This window comes from Aythya marila, assembly GCF_965140915.1.
Source record: "Aythya marila genome assembly, chromosome: Z".
NCBI classification, from domain to species: Eukaryota; Metazoa; Chordata; class Aves; order Anseriformes; family Anatidae; genus Aythya; species Aythya marila.
Window position 1 is genome coordinate 69,868,802 of NC_139080.1, and position 17,248 is coordinate 69,886,049.

The following is a 17,248-nucleotide window of genomic DNA, read 5'->3' on the forward strand; positions in this document are numbered from 1 at the left end:
CCTATTCTTCCTGGATCGAAGGAAAACATTTCCATCTCCTTTTCAAGGCCAACAGAGCCTGGATCAAAAGGCATGTTCAGGTCACCAGGGGGTGAAACAGCAAAGGCCTGCGATGGCTGTAGTGGTGTGGGGGCCGCTGGTGAAGCAGGAGTATCGGTGGACAAGCCCGCAGCTCCCTCACTATCTGGCAAACCACACGTTTCTGACTGTGGGCCCACAGGGCTCTTTAAGGCCTCAGAGGCTGCTCGCCAGATGCTGAGCAATCCCACCGCCACCTTGTCATTTTAGCTGCAGAGTCCCACACCCTGACCTCAGTTTGGTCCCATATTTCAGGCTCATAAACTGTCAGATTGGTAAGAAGGAGAATAAGCTGTAAGGTTCCCAGGACAGTCTTTGTTCCTAAGGACGTCCGATTCCCCCTAACGCGCAACTGCTGACCAGCGAGGGGCAGTTGTGTGCGCGGCTGCGCTTCTCTCAGCTTGAGCTTCTTCCCAGCTCCGCTGCGCCCATTTGCAGCGACTTTCTGTACGAGCTTCTCGGAGCTGTTTGCTGAGTCTGCCCAAACCTATCTTCATGAGGCCATCCATGTGCCTGTTCCTGTCCTGGTCTCTGTTCTGCCAGCCTGTCCCTATTAATTCATTTTTTCTACTTCTTTACTGATGACATAACTTCATTATATCGTGTTGCCTTTTCATTTTGAGGACAGGCTCCCCTCTTACACCCTTCACCCCCCAGCAGTCCTTTTCAAAAACAACTTTTAATTGGTCAACAACCTTGCCCAGCAACCAGCAACCCCCCAGCAACTTCCATGCCTTAATGGCTGGAGAAGAAGCAGAATTGAAGGGGTTGGAAGGGACCTCGAAAGATCACTGGGTCCAGCCCCCCTGCCAAAGCAGTTCCCCAGAGCAGGCTGCCCAGGGAGGCGTCCAGACGGGCCTTGAATCAACCCCAGACAGCATGGTCTCCTGAATGACCCTTCTTTGTTCCCTCTAATCTGTTTACATTTAAACTCTTTACATTCCTCATGGCCTCATGGTTAAGAGTCTGATGTTATCATCAACCGTGGGGCTTGTTGACCCCCATGGCCACACTCCCATATCTCCCCCTTCTTTATTAACATCAACCATCTTCTTGACACGAATTATTACTCCATATATCACAGTACTAAATCAAAATCCCTTGTAGATGCAAATAGCCTCAAATAAGTAAACTCCATATTAAACATCAAACTTCCCACGTGTGAAGTATCTAGAAAAGCCTCGTCAGAGAACACAGGACTGACAGGAAGCAGTCTCTAGAGGCTGTGGTGGTGGTGGCAGAAGGCAGCTGTCAGCAAGTCTTGGGCAGCCATTACCGGCAGCCCTTTACACACACACTCCCGTGCAGTACAGAGCACAAGCAAGGCTCAGCATCTCATCCTCGGCCCCCGTTGTGTGCTCCTGTTGGCACTGCCTTGCTTCTGTGGGGCCAGCCTCTGGCTTGGCTTTGCCAGCCCTCCACAGATTTGCCATCATGAAGCTTGGCCTGATGTCCCCTCTAATGCTGTCCTCGGGAGCAGATCACATCTCCACAGGATCACCGAATTGTTTAGGTTGGAAAAGGCCTCTAAGAGCACCGAGTCCAACCACTGACCCAGCAGTGCCAACTCTACCACTGAACCACATCCCTGAGCACCACATCTCTTTTGGATGCCTCCAGGGGTGGTGACTCAACCACGTCCCTGGGCAGCCTGCTCCCATGCCTCACAACCCTTCCCGTAAAGAAAGTTGTCCTGATATCCAACCTAAACCTGGCACAACCTGAAGCCATTAACTCTTAGCCCTACTGCGGACACGGAGGGGATGTTGCTGTGGGTGGGATGTGGGGTTCCGGGGCCAGGATGGTGGTTTTATTTGCTTTGGGCAGGTGGCAGGTGTGAGGAGGGACACCCCACTCTCACAGCGTTCACAGATGGAGGTGTTTATGTCAATTAACTTAAACCACGCTTGGCAGCCGGGCACGGCCCCGCCGCCGGGAGCAAGGGGCGCTGAGGCGGAGCGGGCGGGGCGGGGCACCCCAAGATGGCCGCGCCTCCTCTCCCCTGAGGAGGAGGAGGGTGTGGGGAGGGGGGGAGAGCTGAGCAACGCGCGCGCGCCTCACGGGGGCGGGGCCTGACCAACGGCGCAGCGAGGGGGCGGGCGCTGGTTGGCCGCGGGCGGGCGGGGGCTGATCCGCCTCGAGCGGCGATTGGGCGCCGCCTTCGCTCCCGCCCCTCCCGGAAGGAGGAGGTGAAGCCAGGCCCCGCCCCCTTGCCCCGCCCCGCTACGGGCAGCCCCCGCCCGGCTCTGCCCGGCCCCGCGGTGGCGGCGGCGGCGGCGGGAGCGGCGGTAAGGGCGCGGCGGGGGGCGCTGGCGGGGGCAGCGCGGCTGGGCTGGGGCAGGTGAAGGGGAGGTCTGGGGAAGGAAACAGGGGTTGTGGGCGCGTCGTTAAAACGAGGGGGTGAAGCAGGAGGACCCCAGACGCTCGCTGTTGCTCCCGGGTGGACGCGGCACGCACCGAAGCCGCGGGCTGAGCACGGAGCTGTTGAGGTTGTCGGTGGCATCTCAATGCCCAGTGCGCTTGTCCCGGCCGTGGCGTCCCCAGGAGAGCTGGACTTCCCGGTCCGCCCTGCTGGCAGGTGACCAGCGCCTCCTCTGCCTCCCCGGAGGGTGGCCGTGCAGCTGGGGCTCGCAGGAGAGGGGCTGAGCACCGTGGGGCTGCTGCCCCATGCCCCCAGGAGCTGTGTGTGTGTGTGTGCGTGTGACCTGGGTGCTCTAAATCCGTGCTCTGAAGCAGAGCTGGAAGCATTGTGGAGTTGTCTACGGTAGAGGCAGCTCCAGGGTGAGTAAATGCAGCAGCGCTGGTGTTTCTGCGAGGGCAGGAGGTGCTGGGGTGACTGCTCGGGGTGCCCTCCTGCCCCCCGAGCAGAGCCAAGTGCGGCCACAGCCATTTACCAGGTGCTGCGAGGTTTTACGAGCTGCCGGAGAGACGCTGGTCTGTCTGCGCGGTTTCACTGACAGCCTGCCCCCCTGCAAGAGAAAAGGCGTGCTGTTGGGCCAGCGATACCGAAACTTCTGCGACCTGCTGATTTGCAGCAGCTGATTAAACTGCTTCGGTAGGCACACGTGCACGCGCCGTGCTGTACGCCCGTGTGGTGTTATGTGGATCCACGGGTGTGTAAATGTGAACGCGGAATACAGAGACGCCAGCTCGGGTTAGTAAGCTGCTGTGTGTGCGTGAAGTAAAGCTGCTCAGGAGTTGGGCTTGATGCTGCGCTTTCTTGCTCAGAGTCACCCCATCCATCGTGTGCTTGGGGTGCACCAAAGCAGGCACGGTGTTAGTATCTCTGTGTGCACTGAAATGCGTACTGTAGCGCCTGAAACATGCTGAGGATTGGGATTTCTCTTCCGTTTCAAGTTGGTGTGATTTCCCCCAAAAAAGGGAAACAACAGGGAGAAGTGTCCTGGGGACCAGCCGACTGCACAGCTAGTCTCTTAGGACCAAGGACATCATCCGCCTTGCCCAGAATTTATCCTCGCTGGCTTGGGTCGGGACCAAATTGCTTTAATCTGTGTAGCCCTGCCCTCAGGCGTTGACTGGGGTTGGGCTCACCGGCCGTGCCCAAGCACTTTCCTCCCTCAGCATCACGGTGAGGCCAGGCGTGGGCTGGGCTGGTGAGCACGAGGGGCTTTGGCCCACGATGCTGGTGGAGAGCGCCTGGAGTGGCTCATCTTGGAGAAGGAGCTCCCTGGTGCTTTGTAACCGCAGCTGGTGGACCCACGTCTGGGAGCGGATGAGGGACGGGAGCTCCCCCAGCACCCATCTTCAGACCGGGGCCACCCGCCCTGGCCAGGAGGGAGCCCTGGTCACAGCCCGACCCATGGCGGGGGGCTGCCGCCTCGTCCCTGCCGCCATTTTGCGTGAGGGGGCTGCCATTTTGTTCCGCGCCACACAGCGGCTCTGTGGTCAGCCCTTGGCCCCACCACACCTGGCGGGGTCCCGTGTGCTCTGGGAGAATGGGGGCTGCTGTTTTGGGGCTCTGTTGTGCCCCTCGTCTGCCCGTGCCACCACACAATCCACCTGCAGGACCCTGCCAGCATCCCCACAAATACATCAACGTCTCCAAAGTCACCGAGCCGTTTTGCGACCGCTCACCTGGAGGGAGGTTGAACAGCGAGTTGTGGTGTGAGCTGGTGTTTGTTAAAATGCTTCTCTTTCCTCTTTTTGTAGTGGAGGTGTTATAGGCGAAGATGCAGGAGCCTGACCTGGTTGCGAAAACGCTGCGAGCTGTCCTTCACTCCAACAAGCATGGCATACCCCTGTCAGAACTTCAGGCCGAATACAAGCTGCTGACTGGCGAGTGGATTCCCTTCCGGCACTTAGGACACAACACGCTGGAAGGCTACCTGCAGAGCATCCCGGGAGTGGTCAGAATCGAAGGGAGTAAAATGGGAGAGGTAAGCATCCGTCATAAATGAGAGGTGCAGCAAGCTGGAAACAGCATTTGTGTTTGTAAAGTGTGCAGAGTTCATCATTTTACCTCTGCTTATGTCATTTTTTTTTAAATTTTTTTTTTTTTTTTTTTTTTGAGAAAAATGTGTGGTACACTAATGGTATCAGAGGTAGAATCTGTGGCATAGACCAGGTGCACCTTACTTTCGTGAGTCTGTATATGGATCAGAAAGTACTATTTGCAGAAGGTGCCCTGTGCAGGAGTTCTGGCTGAAGAGACACTTTGCCTGACAATAGGGCTGTGGTCCCTGTTTCAACATTTTTTTCCTCCGGGGGGATATTAACGGGTTGTCATGGGAACAGAACATTTACTCTTGTGCCTGTGTCTTGAGCATGCTTTCAGGATGCGGTTCTAGCACCTTTTTCCTACACCAAAACTGTTGTAGGTGCCATTGTGTACAAGCCTGACAGTGTTTGCTTGAGGCTTAGTGCTCTTTTTTTTGGTCAAGAGTTGCAGTGCTGCAGGACTTTGAAGACTTGCCATACAAGTCTGTGAAGAGCCCTTAGAGGTGAGGTGTTAAGATGTGCCTCAGCTTAGTAAGTTTGTGAGGGACAAGCAGTCAGTGCAGATGTCCTGGATCCACTGTCGTTTTCCTATGTTTTTGTGGAGGAAGTGGAGCAGAGCTCAGCAGAGAAAATCAGTGTGGTAGAAGTTTTCCTTTATCTCTCAGCCTTGCTGCAATAGCCTGTGTTGCCTGTCAGCTTGGAAGCAGCTTGCCAGAACCACAGGCCTCCTTGTCCGAGTCTAAAGTTCCTGGTTGTGAGTTGAAAGGCAATGCTGTGCCTTTCTGCATCCCTTCTTGATGGTTGACCCATGAGCTGTGAGACTGCAGATGACGTGTTAGAGAGGAGAGCTTGAAGCCTCTTGCTGGTTGGAGCTGTTTCTGAAATCTGTGGCAGCTTGGGGAGAGCAAGCTAGCAGATATTTGACAAAATAGTATGGCTGTAAGGTCTCACCAGGTCTGGAGAGACAGTGATAAAGGCCAAGTTCATATGCTGAGTCAGGGTGGCATCTGTGAGCTCAGAGCTAGGTCCTCCTGGTTAGCTGTGAGGAGTGTGATGAGAGGCAACCCAGAACTCTTCGGATTTCAAGCAGGTGCCTGGAAAAGCAGTCCTGTTCTTAAGCAAGAGGATCCCTTGCTGCCTTTTTGCAACGGTCAGAATTTGCCCTTTTGGAACCAGTAAGCAAATCTGAGGTTCTCTTTTGCTTGCTCCAAGTCTGCATTGGCTGCAGCTATGCCAATAACATGAATGCAAATACCTCTGGGATGGTTTGTGGTGCTGCAACTTAATGCTTCCTCATGGTGGCTCGGGCTAATAGCCATCTGTTTCTAACTTCGGCCTTGCAGGGTGTAATCTGTTATCCTCCCTGTCCCCTGAGAGCCTTGCTTATCCTGTAATGCGATGTCTGCTGAGAGCCTTGTGGACACTAAGGTAATGCTGGAGGCGGTGCCTTCCCTGGGGCAGCTGTGAGGAGAGATTGAAATGTAGCTTCACGAGGTAGAAAAAGAGGAAGAAACGGAACAGGACTCTTGAGGTAGTTCAGTAGGGCTCGCTTTGGTGTTGGTGTGCTGGTAATGGCTGGAGCAACTACAAGGAAGCGCTCTGAAAACACGGGAGGCAGAAGTTGCTCGTGAAGACTGAACCACACGTTGTTGCTTTATGACTCTCCTGTGTTTGCTCTTCAGAACGTGACCGGGGCAGGCACTGAGCAGAGGGTGGTTGTGTACTAGCTGGGGCTGGGAACTGCCTTGTTCTGGGCGTCTTTTGTGAAGGGGGAGGATTTCTTGCCCTCAGTTGTGTACCTTTTTAAACCAGGAGTGATGGAGGGAGGGTGAGGATGACCAGCAGTCACGTGAGGGAACGGAGGACCAAGCCACAAGACAAATGTGTGAGGTGAACGAAATAAAAGAGACGCTGTCCATCAGGGCTGGCAGTTGTGCGTCCACGTGAACAAGGAAGTGCCTGTTAGGATTGTGAGGAGCAGTCTCACCCTTTTTTTTTTTTTTTTAGGAAATGAGCACAACTGAGCGCCTCTCCCAGGTGCTGCACACTCCTGCAGACAGCCTGTGGGGCATGCACAGGGGCAATCTGAGGTCTGCGCCCATCAGTGGGGCTGTGGTCTCACTGGGGTGACAGAGACCTGTCGTGGTGGCTGTGAGTGAGCCTATTAAAAGCAGTAGCAAAGTGTGACCAAATTCAAAGGGAACGGGCTGTCTCTGAGCTGCTTTAAAGACAAGTGAGTGCTTCTGTCTGTCAGGTGTCCAACCAGATCCTGCCCAAGCAGAGGAGACAAGTTATTCCCTCCAGACCAAATAAGATTCCAACAAGAGGGCTCTGTTGCACTCTTTTTGAACATGTCTCTGTGAAGGGATCTGACGAGCTGCTTAGTTTTGCAGGTTCTTTCACGTGCTCCCCAGGGAGCCCATGGTTTACAATGGCCATGCCTACTCTTCACAGGCAGAATTTGTTCTTTCTGTTGTGAAGGCTTTGGGTTGAATTGTCAGGAAAAGCCACTCTGTAGCGTAGAGTTGGAGTGATCTCACAATAAAGCCGTGCCCCTGAAGTCATTGTAAAGTGATAAAACGGGTAGAAGCTGACAACTTGCAGACTTAAAATGCTCAAAGGCTTAACAGAAAACCACAGAGACCAGCTGTAATGTACACACAGCGGGTTAATCAGGCAGTCTGTTAATGCTTGCTGTGAGGGGGGTGTGCATTGCATGCTGGAGTCCAGTTTCATCTTTCACTTTCGGTTTAGGAATATTGCGTAGTACAGCGGTACTGGAAACCTCCTGCTCTCAAATCACATTGGCTAAGGAGAGCTGGAACTGGAGGAGAGAAAAAAAACAACACCTAAGTGATGGCTGGAGAGAGCTGGCTAGAAGCCCAGGCAGAAAGAAGCATGCTGCTGGCTACCTGCGTGCTGCAGTGGCAGCACTTGTAGGAAACACTGCAGAGAATTAATCACTTGAGTGACACCCTGCTGCCCTTCTGCAGCCAGCTGGAACTCGGATACGCTGTGCCTAATGCACCCGTTGGACCAACAACAGCTCATCCTGACAAACAGGGTATCAAACAAACCTTGCAGGAGGCACGCCTGGGTCAGCAGGGAGCTCTAGACCGAGCTCTGGCATTAAAGGGAAACTAAGAGTCAGGGACAGAATTGTCTGGGATGGAAGGAATACAGGGATGCTGCCCGTGCAGGGATGCAGTTAAGAAAAGCTGCAGCCAGCATGGAGCTGAATCTGGTGGAGGACATGCAGAGCAAGGTGAAACATTTCTACAGGCTCATATCAGGGAGAAGGATGACTGGAGAAAATGTGGAGGAGGACACGTGGGTGTAGTCGGTGTGGATTCGTGAAGGGAAGCCTCACCGGGGCAGCCTGGTGTCCTTCCATAACGGGGTGACCCTCTCTGCGTGTGCACAGCGTGGCAGCGCCGTGTGACATGCTGGTGAAGGAGCAGAGCCTCCAGGTGACTGATGAGCGGAGAGCAGGTGGATGTGTCCCCAGCCAGGGGGACCTCAGCAAGCAGGATGCAAACTGGGCTCGTCCCAGGCAGGGCCCAGCCTGAGGAGGGAAGGGATGGAGAGCCTCAGCTGCCTGCTCTTGGTCTCTGAGATGCTGTGGCAGCAGAGGGAGGCTGAGTCCTTTGCCAAAGTGTCTGCTGGCCCCTGAGCCAGCAAATACAGAATGGCCGTGAGCCCTTCGGCTGCCTGCGGGTGAGCTGGGGCCTCGGTGCCCGTTCCCACCCCCGTCCCCTTCCTGTCGCACGCAGATGACTTGCCATGCTGTTGCTTGCCCCGAGACCGTGCAGATCGCTCAGCTGGTGGCCCGGCAGAGGAGTTCCAAGAAGAAGATGGGCCGGCAAGTGAACTGCCAGATGAGGCTGAAGAACACGTCTCCGGTCGTGCTTGTAGGTAAGCCCCGGGCTGCTGCGAAAGGCCTGCCTTTCTGGAGGGGTCGTGCAGCTGCTGAAGCAGAAATCCTTTCCCCTGAGGTGCATCGGGGAGCTCCTGGCTGTTTGGGCTGGGTGGGGGAGAGCACTACTGACAGCTGCGCCTGCAAACTCTCCAGGGAAGCCCAAAGGGATGCTGCGACAGCCCCGGTCCCTGAGCGTGCCCGAAGAAGGCGGCAAGAAGCCGGTTCCCCGCGTGCCGCGGGGCAGAGGGGTGGCGTGCGGCGTGGTGAAGCCCACCATGGAGAGCGCCCGGTCTGCCGTGCCCCCGGCCGCTGGGAGCGGCCCGCCCAAGGAGATCCCGATGCAGAGGCACGTCACGGTGGTCAGCAGGTCAGTGTGCCTGCCTGGGAGAGGCACAGCAACGCGTGGCGGGTCCGTGGGTGCTGCCACGTCCCCAGCGTGCTGCGGGAATCCGGGCTGGAGGCCTGTGGGCATGTGGGTGGGTGCTGCGGAGGGGGAAAGGTGGCCTGAGTGCCCTTTCTGGAAGCAGCCTGGGTGAGCTGGGGCACCCCGTGAGCCGGAGGAGCCGTTCTGCTGGGCTGGCACTCCCTGCCAGCATCCGCGGCGCGGGCGGCTTAGGGAGCTGCTGGGCCATCGTTTCTCTTTGTGTGCTGCTCGCTGACGGTGCAGGGCAGCGTTTGCCATCCCCATTGTGGCCCCGATTGTGCCACTAATCCCCCGCAGGCCCCGGGGACAGTCAGCAGCCCAGGGCAGAGCAACGGCCTAATCCCACTGTGGCACGGCACAGGCTGTTAGGCTTCGGCCCCGGTGGGTCTTTGGAAGGCTACAGAAGCATTTCTATGGAGCTCGGAGATTTGCAGTGCTTGAAGTGGAGCTAGGTGGATTACAGCCCTGTTCTGACACACTGCATGCTCCGTTTATGTTCCTCTCTGCATGTTCCCCTCTGCTCCTTTCAGGGAACATCTTATGTTCTCCTTTCGTTTCTAGCATCTGTCCCTGCCCTGCTCAGGAGGTGAAACTGCAACGAAAATGTGCTTTGGCCCAGGTAGCTGTGGAGAAGACACCTTTAGCTGTTGGGAAGAGCCCAAGTGCTGGCCTCCTTAGCATGGGCACCTGCTAGGGGTTGTGTCTATGGAGGAGAGGATCATACAACATTTTAGCGTAAGGCTGTGTTGTGGCCCACATGACTGGATTAACTCTTCCAGCCTGAAGCAGGAGCAGCAAGCTCCACATCTGATGTCCTTGCTGCTGGGGATGTTTGTGCCTCCGGAGCTGCTGTGGTTGCTTGCGTGGGCTTTGGGGATTGCAGGAGGGAGGAAAGCTGCTTGGAGCCAGGAGGTGCTGGCCTCCAGCCAGTTTGCAAGTAAGCAAAGGAGTGACCAGCACGCCCAGAAACCTTGGCTCTGAGCAGGCTCTTCGGCACCTTGTAGCCAAGCCCTGCAGCGAGGCAGCAGACGGCAGCTCTCTTGTGGCTCCCAAGTCAGTCTCCCACCTCTCCAGTGCTCTCTGGTGTTTTGCTGGGAGATTTTTTTTTGTGACCGTGGCTTTTGGAGCTTGCTGCAGCTTGGTCTTGGGTGCAGGGAACCCAGCAGTTTCTCCTCCCTGCCCTGTCACACACAGGGGATGAGGGAGAGATGCTGAAGGCAGCTGCAGTAGGTTGTTTGCTGCTGTGCTCCCAGGCCTCCCTGCAGGTGCTGCTGAGGGCTCGGGGAGGCTGCCTTTCTATCAGCACTCAGCTCATGCCAGCATAGCCCTGCGCATGCTGCTGTGGCCCCGCAAGCCCACAGGAGGAAGACTTTGCTTGTAAAGCAAACCACGGGGGTCACCCACGTGTTGGGAAGCGGTGGCACAGGCGGTGGAGATGCCTGGTGACCCCCGAGCTTGGACCAGCAGGCAGCGTTTGCTGCCTGGCCCCTCTCCTGGGACTGTTCTCTGGCCTTTGGACGGTGCTGAGCTCGACGGCGTGGGCCCTGCCGAGGTAAGGTGGCAGGCAGGGAGCAGCGTGCCTGCCTGAAGGAGTGGGCTGCGGCCTGTGGGCTGTGCACGGGCACGTGGCAGGGCTGCATGGCTGGCCGAGCGTTCATCCAAGAGCCTGGCTGCTGCTGCCTTCTCTCCGTGGTGTGGCTGGGAGGCCTCTTGCTGGGAGCATGAAGCCTTGCAGGCCGTTGTGTTGTCTGTGTCTGCATGCTGGTGACAAGCACGTTGCCCCCGTGGCTATAAAGCATCAGTGCACGCATGGAGAGGTAGTTGCAGGAGAAAGGGATCCTGGCTTTCTTTTAGGGTCTGCATGACCAGTCACAAGGCACCTAAGCAGAGACTGCTGCCGCTTCGACAGGGGGTGTGGGCTGTGCCCAGGAGATAAAGGTGCTCCTGTGATGTGTCCAGAGGGTGGAAGTCTCTCCGTGTATGCCACGGGAGCTGTGCGTGAGTGTCTGTCTGGGTTTGGTGTGGGTGACCTTCACCTTTGCACTTCCAAGTCTCATCCCACTTGAGTTTCACAAACGTGGTCACAGTTCATCTGCTGCTCAGCGCTGCTGCTCTCTCCTCTCTGGTTTTTGGGGATGACAGCACTGAACGGTAGCTCTGCTGACTGCTAATGCTGTGGGACTGGTGCCAGTACAGAAGTACTATTTTTGGTCAAAGATGCAACCCACAGCTGATGACAGAGCAGTTCTGTCACTTCATGAGCATATCAGAAAAGCGAGGGATACTTGTTCTAGCTAGATCTTGAAGATACTGCCTAGAAGGGGTGTGGGTGCAGGCAGCCTCTTTCTGATTAGTGGTTTTGCTCTAATTAATGGTCAGTGTGAAGGCACCTTCATAATGTGCTAGCTTTGGCTTCCTCTTGCTGTAGTTACTGACTTCAGCATAACACTCGACCCTGCCCTGCCTTTAGACAGCCCAGATGAAGCTGGGAGAATCTCTGCTGGTGTCTGTGTGGCTGGTGGTTTCCTCCAGAGCTACCCCAAGACTCCAGAGGTGGCCTGTCTCCTCGCTGGCCCCGTGGGCAGAGACCATCTGCAGAGCCAGCTCAGTGCATGTGCGGTGGTTGCTGTCGTTTGGGGTTCACAGCAACTTGACACGCTGGTGTGGTGGGCTGCACTGGTGTGTTTTCCACCCTGATTGCTCCACTGCTGTTCTTCCTTGCATGTATGTCTTTGGGAAGGATTTCGTCCTGGCCCTTGAGCTCTTTTCTCCAACTCTTACCCCTTCTTGCTTGCAGTGTAAGTGCTGGTGTGGCCTCTCTGCAGTCAGGAGCTTGTTACACTGAATGTGCTCCCAGCATAAGCTGCTGCTGGCTGGGGGAGATCAGAAGAACACCTGCGAGTATGCTGTTGGTATCCTTTATGTCAGAGACCTCTCCAGAGGGGAATGTGTTGAGCAGCATAGAAGCAGCATTGAGTTCCCGTGTGTTTTAGGTGTGCTGCTGGCTTCTGAAGCCTAATGCTTTCAGGAGACTGACATGGCAACCAAGAAGGTGAGTGCAGTCCTGTTAAGCAGCAAGACTGAGACACCAGCCAGAAGAAAGACCAAATCATGAGGCTAAGCGTGTCAAATGTTAAGATTGCCATCTGTGTTGCTGGGCCTGGACGCTCTCTTTTTCCTAATGCTGTCTTGCCGTGTGTTTTGTTCCTCCCAGTGGTCAGGGTAGTAAGGCAAGCTAGAAACCACACATTGATTTGCCTTGTCATTGCTAATCAAGCTGTCTTCCATGTTAGGACAATGTGAGCTTGCTCTTGTGCATAGGGCCAGCAAGAAGGTTGTGGGCTACATATTATTTAATGTATAGGTCTTGTGGGCAAATGGAATGCTCTTCAGAGCCAGGAGAACAATTTAAAGCAATTCTGTTTTCAATCTTAGGTCTGAGAAGAGACTGACTGTCCCACCACGATTTCAAAAGGAGCTGCAAGTTCACTTGTCCAGAAAATCTTCTGTCGATTCAAATGGTAAGTTTGCCCAACAACCAAGTTTTTTGTTTGTTTGTTTGTTTTTTGTCCATGCTATTGGGATTAGATTGGGTATAGTCTTAAAAAAAAAAAAATAATCAATTTCAGTACTTCTTTTGAATGAAGACAGTTATGGGTAAGGTATGAAGTCCTGTGAGTGAACACCCTCACTTTGACTTCATGGTGCTGAGGGAACATGTGCTCACTTGTCTGCCTCTTTGTTTCTGTCTTCTAGGAAAGTCCTTGTAGTAAATGTAAAAGCCAATCACATAGTGTGAGTGAGTAGCTTGGAAACTGGAGGAGTGTGCTTAACTTCACTGCCAGGGTACGGATATAATAGAGGAGGGTGAAATCTTGGCTTTCAGAAGGAAACAGCCACAGAAATCCCAGCACAATAACCTGGCTGTCCAGAAAACGTCCTTCTGCCTGCTGCCTGGTTCCCAGTGGCTGTGTGGGGGTCAGGCTTGGCAAACGATGGTTGCTTTCTTTGGGACCTGCCAGGCTGATTTGTGAAGCTACAGGTCTCGTAGTCAATGCTTCCCCTCCAAGGGGGAAAAAGGGTAGAGATGAGGGAGCACTCAAGCCAGTGATGTGAACCTCCAGCTGGGATAATGACGGCCTTTCTCCTACACAGTGTAGGAAAACCACCCAGAGTAGCTAGACAGCTGCTGTCCATTTTCCAGCTCGGCTGGAGGGGTTCCTTGCATGAAGTAGCATAGAAGGACTGGGTGATGGATTCAGACTCTTGCTTATGACAAATCTTAGAATAAAAGGTGAATATTTGGTCTATTTTGTATATCACTGAATTTAGAAACATATTCAGTGTTTTGCGGCATCTTTATTGTGTTTGTACTCAAAAACAAACTGTCCTCCGTCTGTCTTGGGATACTGCCTCAGCACTGCCTCTCAGCAGTGTGGATAAAGGTTCTGTATCATCTTCCAGGATCCTTTCTGAAAAAGCATTTAGCACCTTAAGAAAATAATGACAGTGATTGAGAAATTAGCTTCAGGCCAATTAGTTACTAGATGTCTGAGGCATCCATGGGACTTTCCAACAGCAAGTAACTTGAAACAGTTGTGCTGTACAATATGCAGCATTTTAGAGTTGGTATTATGCTGGCAGCTTCCATATTTAATTTTAAGTAGGTGGGTGAGCATCTGTCTCTGCTGATAAGACCATTTACTTCATGGCTATGTTTTTATTTAACAGATAACTTAAATACATCCACTGTGGAAACACGTACTGCCACCTCTGGCCGTTCTGCCCCTAATATTAGTGAAGTCCAAAACCGCATTAAGGAGATCTTGAACAAGTACAGAAGTGGTATTTGGGTATCGAAGATGGCACAGATCTACCAGGAAATGTACTGGGACGAGCTCAGCACAGCAGTGCTCAGTCAGCTTGAGCACTGGCCTCATGTCTGCACAGTAAGTATAGAATATCATTTTTGTGGAAGATGTCAGTACCCTTCAGATTTCACTGCTCCTTTGCCAAATGTTTTTTCAGGTAGCCTTGCATGTTCTTTCAAGATATGTAGGTGTTGTGTTTTTAAAAAAAGAGTGTCTTTGGAACAACATCCAAAAAGTCATTCCTTACTGGTCTGGCATTGTTTTGGAGAAGAAAGGTCAGCCTTTGTGGCCTCCTGGCACAAGTGCTCAGTGTTGCTGAGTTTCCACCTTTGACACCAGCTGTAACACTGACAACGCAAATAATAGCTAATGACACTTCCCTACCATGCAGTGTTTTTTATTTTCCTCCTTTGCATTTTGCATTTTTTATTTTTCACCCTTTGCTTTTCCACATTGCAGGGCCTTCTTTTCCCCTTCTAAATCTTCGAGCTACCAGAAAATTCTTCAGAACAGTCTTAGGTCTATCTGTAGTTTTTATCGTCCTTTGGACTTTTTAGTAGGTATTTCCCATATCTGAAGTCAAGATTATATGATTTTTGTTGTGTAAGTTAGGCTTATGATGCAATTAGTTGAAAGTTAAGTGATAATGTTGAGGGAAGGGGTTACAGCTCTCCTCCTTCCTGCCCTCCACTGATGTCTCTTATCTCCTGCTCACCAGGGGCATCTTCATCCTTTGTATTAGGAACAGGCATCAGGCTGAGCCTACGCTTACAGGTCTGGCTGGTGCCATCACCACTGGGTTAAGGATCTTCAGTCGCTGTGCTTTTGTCCCTTCTCTGCGCTGTTCCATTTAGGGTTCTTTAGGCTTCTTTGAACCAAGGCTTTGCTTAGCTTACTTTAAAAGGCCAGTTGTATCAGTAAACTTCAACATCTGTCAAGCCAAGACACCAGAAGGCTTTTAAAGTAGTGAGAACCTGTGTCTGCCTGAAGTGATTTTCATTCCATATTGCTAAGTATTCTATCATAAACGTTAAATAAGTTTCACTGATAAATGCTTGCTCTTCAGGAATAGCAGCATTTGCATGCTATTAGCACATGTTGTTCTAACACATACATAAAATGCATTTGTTGCATCTTATTTTACAGACAGCAGTAATTTACACAAACAGCACCAATTTGTTTTGATGGCTGATGATCAGCTCCTATGTTACCCATACAGCAGGCTGTTCTGATTTAGTTGCTTAATTCATGCAGCAAATTTTAATCTTATCTTTTTCTTGGATGATATTCCAGACAAATGTTAGTGTTCATGCAGGATCTTCTATCTGTATCTGCTTTCCATTTGCTTGTTATCTGTTGGGCCTCTTTTTTTTTTCTGGCAAACAAATACATTCATTTTAGTGTAAATAAGTGGTCATTAAATCTGTGGAAATACTCTAACACAGCAAGCACAGTACCACAGCAATCAGAGCTATCAAGTTGCCTTGGCACAGTCAGTCTTATTGTAGAGGACTGTTAATGAGCCTGTAGAGTCTGACTCGAATACTTTATTGACTTGTGTAAAGAATGCTCATGGCTCTGGCATGGAAAAGTTTGAACTGCTACCCAGGCTGCCTTGTATGAAGGCTACCGTGCATGTCTTAAGCAGTGTTTATTTCTGGTTCAAACAAGTGGCCTGCAGGTGTACGACAGCGTAGATCCTTTGAAATGCCATAGGGCAGAATCACAGGATGGTTGATATTGAAAGGGACTTCTGGAAATCCTCTAGTCCTGCCTTCCTGCTTAAACAGGGTCTGCTGAAGCACATTACCCAGGATTCTTTCCAGGCAGCTTTTGAATAGCTTTAGGGAAGAAGACTCCACAACCTCTCTGGGCATCAATAAAGATCATTTCGTGACTAATTTCTGAATTACTTCTGCATCTTTTGGTAGTTAACAATGGGTGTGTCTGCCAGCCTCGGAACAGGAAAAATGCCTGGTGTTTCTCTCAGCATCTTAAATAGACAACACACACTCTTACTGAATGTCAGCTGATCAGTAGTAGCTTAGTGAGCCTTGTATTACTCTTCAGTATCACCAGACTAACTGTTTGGGGTCTCTGCCCTGGACAGCGTCACTTCTTAATAATTCACATCCTTAATTTCTTCTCTAGAAAGAAGGAATTTCATACTTTCCTTCCAGGGAAATGATCTTTTCCATGTTTAGGTTACAACTAAGAGTAGTGGAAAAGTTTCCTATCCAGTGAGCTGAAGCCTCCAGAAATTGGTGTGATTTACAGGTGGATGGCCTTGCTTTCAGACTTCAACTTTCAGTCAAGAGGACCTACTGCAACTGTTGGTGACTGTTATCCATTGGTCTGCTACCTCCCTTCTTTGGGTTAGTTTGCTTGAGCATCCTGCTTGTAGTATCTCATTTTGCACAGCTAGACACAAAAGTACAAAGTAACTATTCAGTGGCTATAATCTCAACGAAGTTTGGCTATAGTTTATAAGCAATTGGGCTGAGAATAAATAGGCTGATCATCCTTACACAGTAACAGAAGGTCTCTGCTGGCCAGACAGACCTTGGTCAGGAGGAGAGAGGTGTGTTTCAACAACTCTGTCATTCAGATCCTCAGTGTTGTTGCATTGTCTGCTTCCATTGCCAGCAAGACTACTGCTGTGTTGGATCCATCTGACTCACGCCTTCATTTTTTCTTTCAGAATCTTACACCTCTCCATTTGACAGGTTACTTTGTCATGCATCTCTGAGCCGTTAATGATACTCATTTCAGTGATCCTATCCCTGTGTCATTTCTTACCTTTCTACAGATTTTTTCACAAGTCTTTCTCACAACCTAACAAATTTTTTTTTAGAACTCTGAGCCAAAGTTGTGTAGCTCTGCTGTGTTTGGGCTTAGCCTTGAATCCTTGGGATGCAGGCAGCTGAACCTCTGAGGGAGAGAGGACACTACAGCAGAGGTATGGGAGTGAGAGGGATGCAGTCGTGTAAGCAAACAAGTTCATTGTTTTTTGGAAGTCACAAATGATCAAAAGGTAATAATTTACTTTTGGTACTGTCTGCATGTTTTGTGGTATCTTTTGCAGTCTCCTTATAAACCTCCTTACTGAGCAGCATGTATGTTTTAAAGACTTTTTCCTTGCACTTGCTCAGCTCTCCTCGAGTATCTGAACTTCTATGCAGGTCACCAGGGATGGGATGAGACAGGAAAGATGAAATTCCTACATCTTTTCTCAAAACACTTAGTTGAATTTCCGAGTTTTCTTTCAAAAGCTTTTAGAGAATTACACAGTCCTAGGGCAATCGGAAAGGTCCTTGCATGAACGTGTAACTACTCCGAGATAGTAAACTTAACAAAACTGAAACGGTTAATTTTTCAGAAAGTCAGGAAATCATTCTGGGGTTTCACAGGGCTGCAGCTGGATGTATGCTGGTCAGGACTGTTATGTTGGTGAAGGATGTGAATACATGCTGAGCTGGTGATGATGCAGCGCAGCTC

General features: G+C 51.7%; 2 protein-coding genes across 4 annotated transcripts in view; one reads left to right on the forward strand and one right to left on the reverse strand.

The window, feature by feature from the left end:
- ACO1 (aconitase 1) overlaps positions 1 to 17,248 on the reverse strand; it is a 340,782-nt gene that overhangs the window by 151,575 nt on the left and 171,959 nt on the right. The gene's annotated exons all lie outside the window — the stretch shown is intronic.
- TDRD7 (tudor domain containing 7) overlaps positions 2,307 to 17,248 on the forward strand; it is a 37,964-nt gene continuing 23,022 nt past the window's right edge. For 2 of the 3 annotated variants that reach the window (XM_082783087.1, XM_082783088.1), the window contains exons 1-6: positions 2,307 to 2,366; positions 4,249 to 4,475; positions 8,310 to 8,451; positions 8,609 to 8,822; positions 12,315 to 12,400; positions 13,611 to 13,828. In XM_082783087.1, the coding sequence (XP_082639213.1) occupies positions 4,269 to 4,475; positions 8,310 to 8,451; positions 8,609 to 8,822; positions 12,315 to 12,400; positions 13,611 to 13,828 (867 nt within the window). In that variant the 5' untranslated portion in view covers positions 2,307 to 2,366; positions 4,249 to 4,268. Of the gene's footprint in view, positions 2,367 to 4,248; positions 4,476 to 5,879; positions 5,965 to 8,309; positions 8,452 to 8,608; positions 8,823 to 12,314; positions 12,401 to 13,610; positions 13,829 to 17,248 lie in introns of those variants that run through there. The other variant, XM_082783089.1, reaches the window with a different exon arrangement.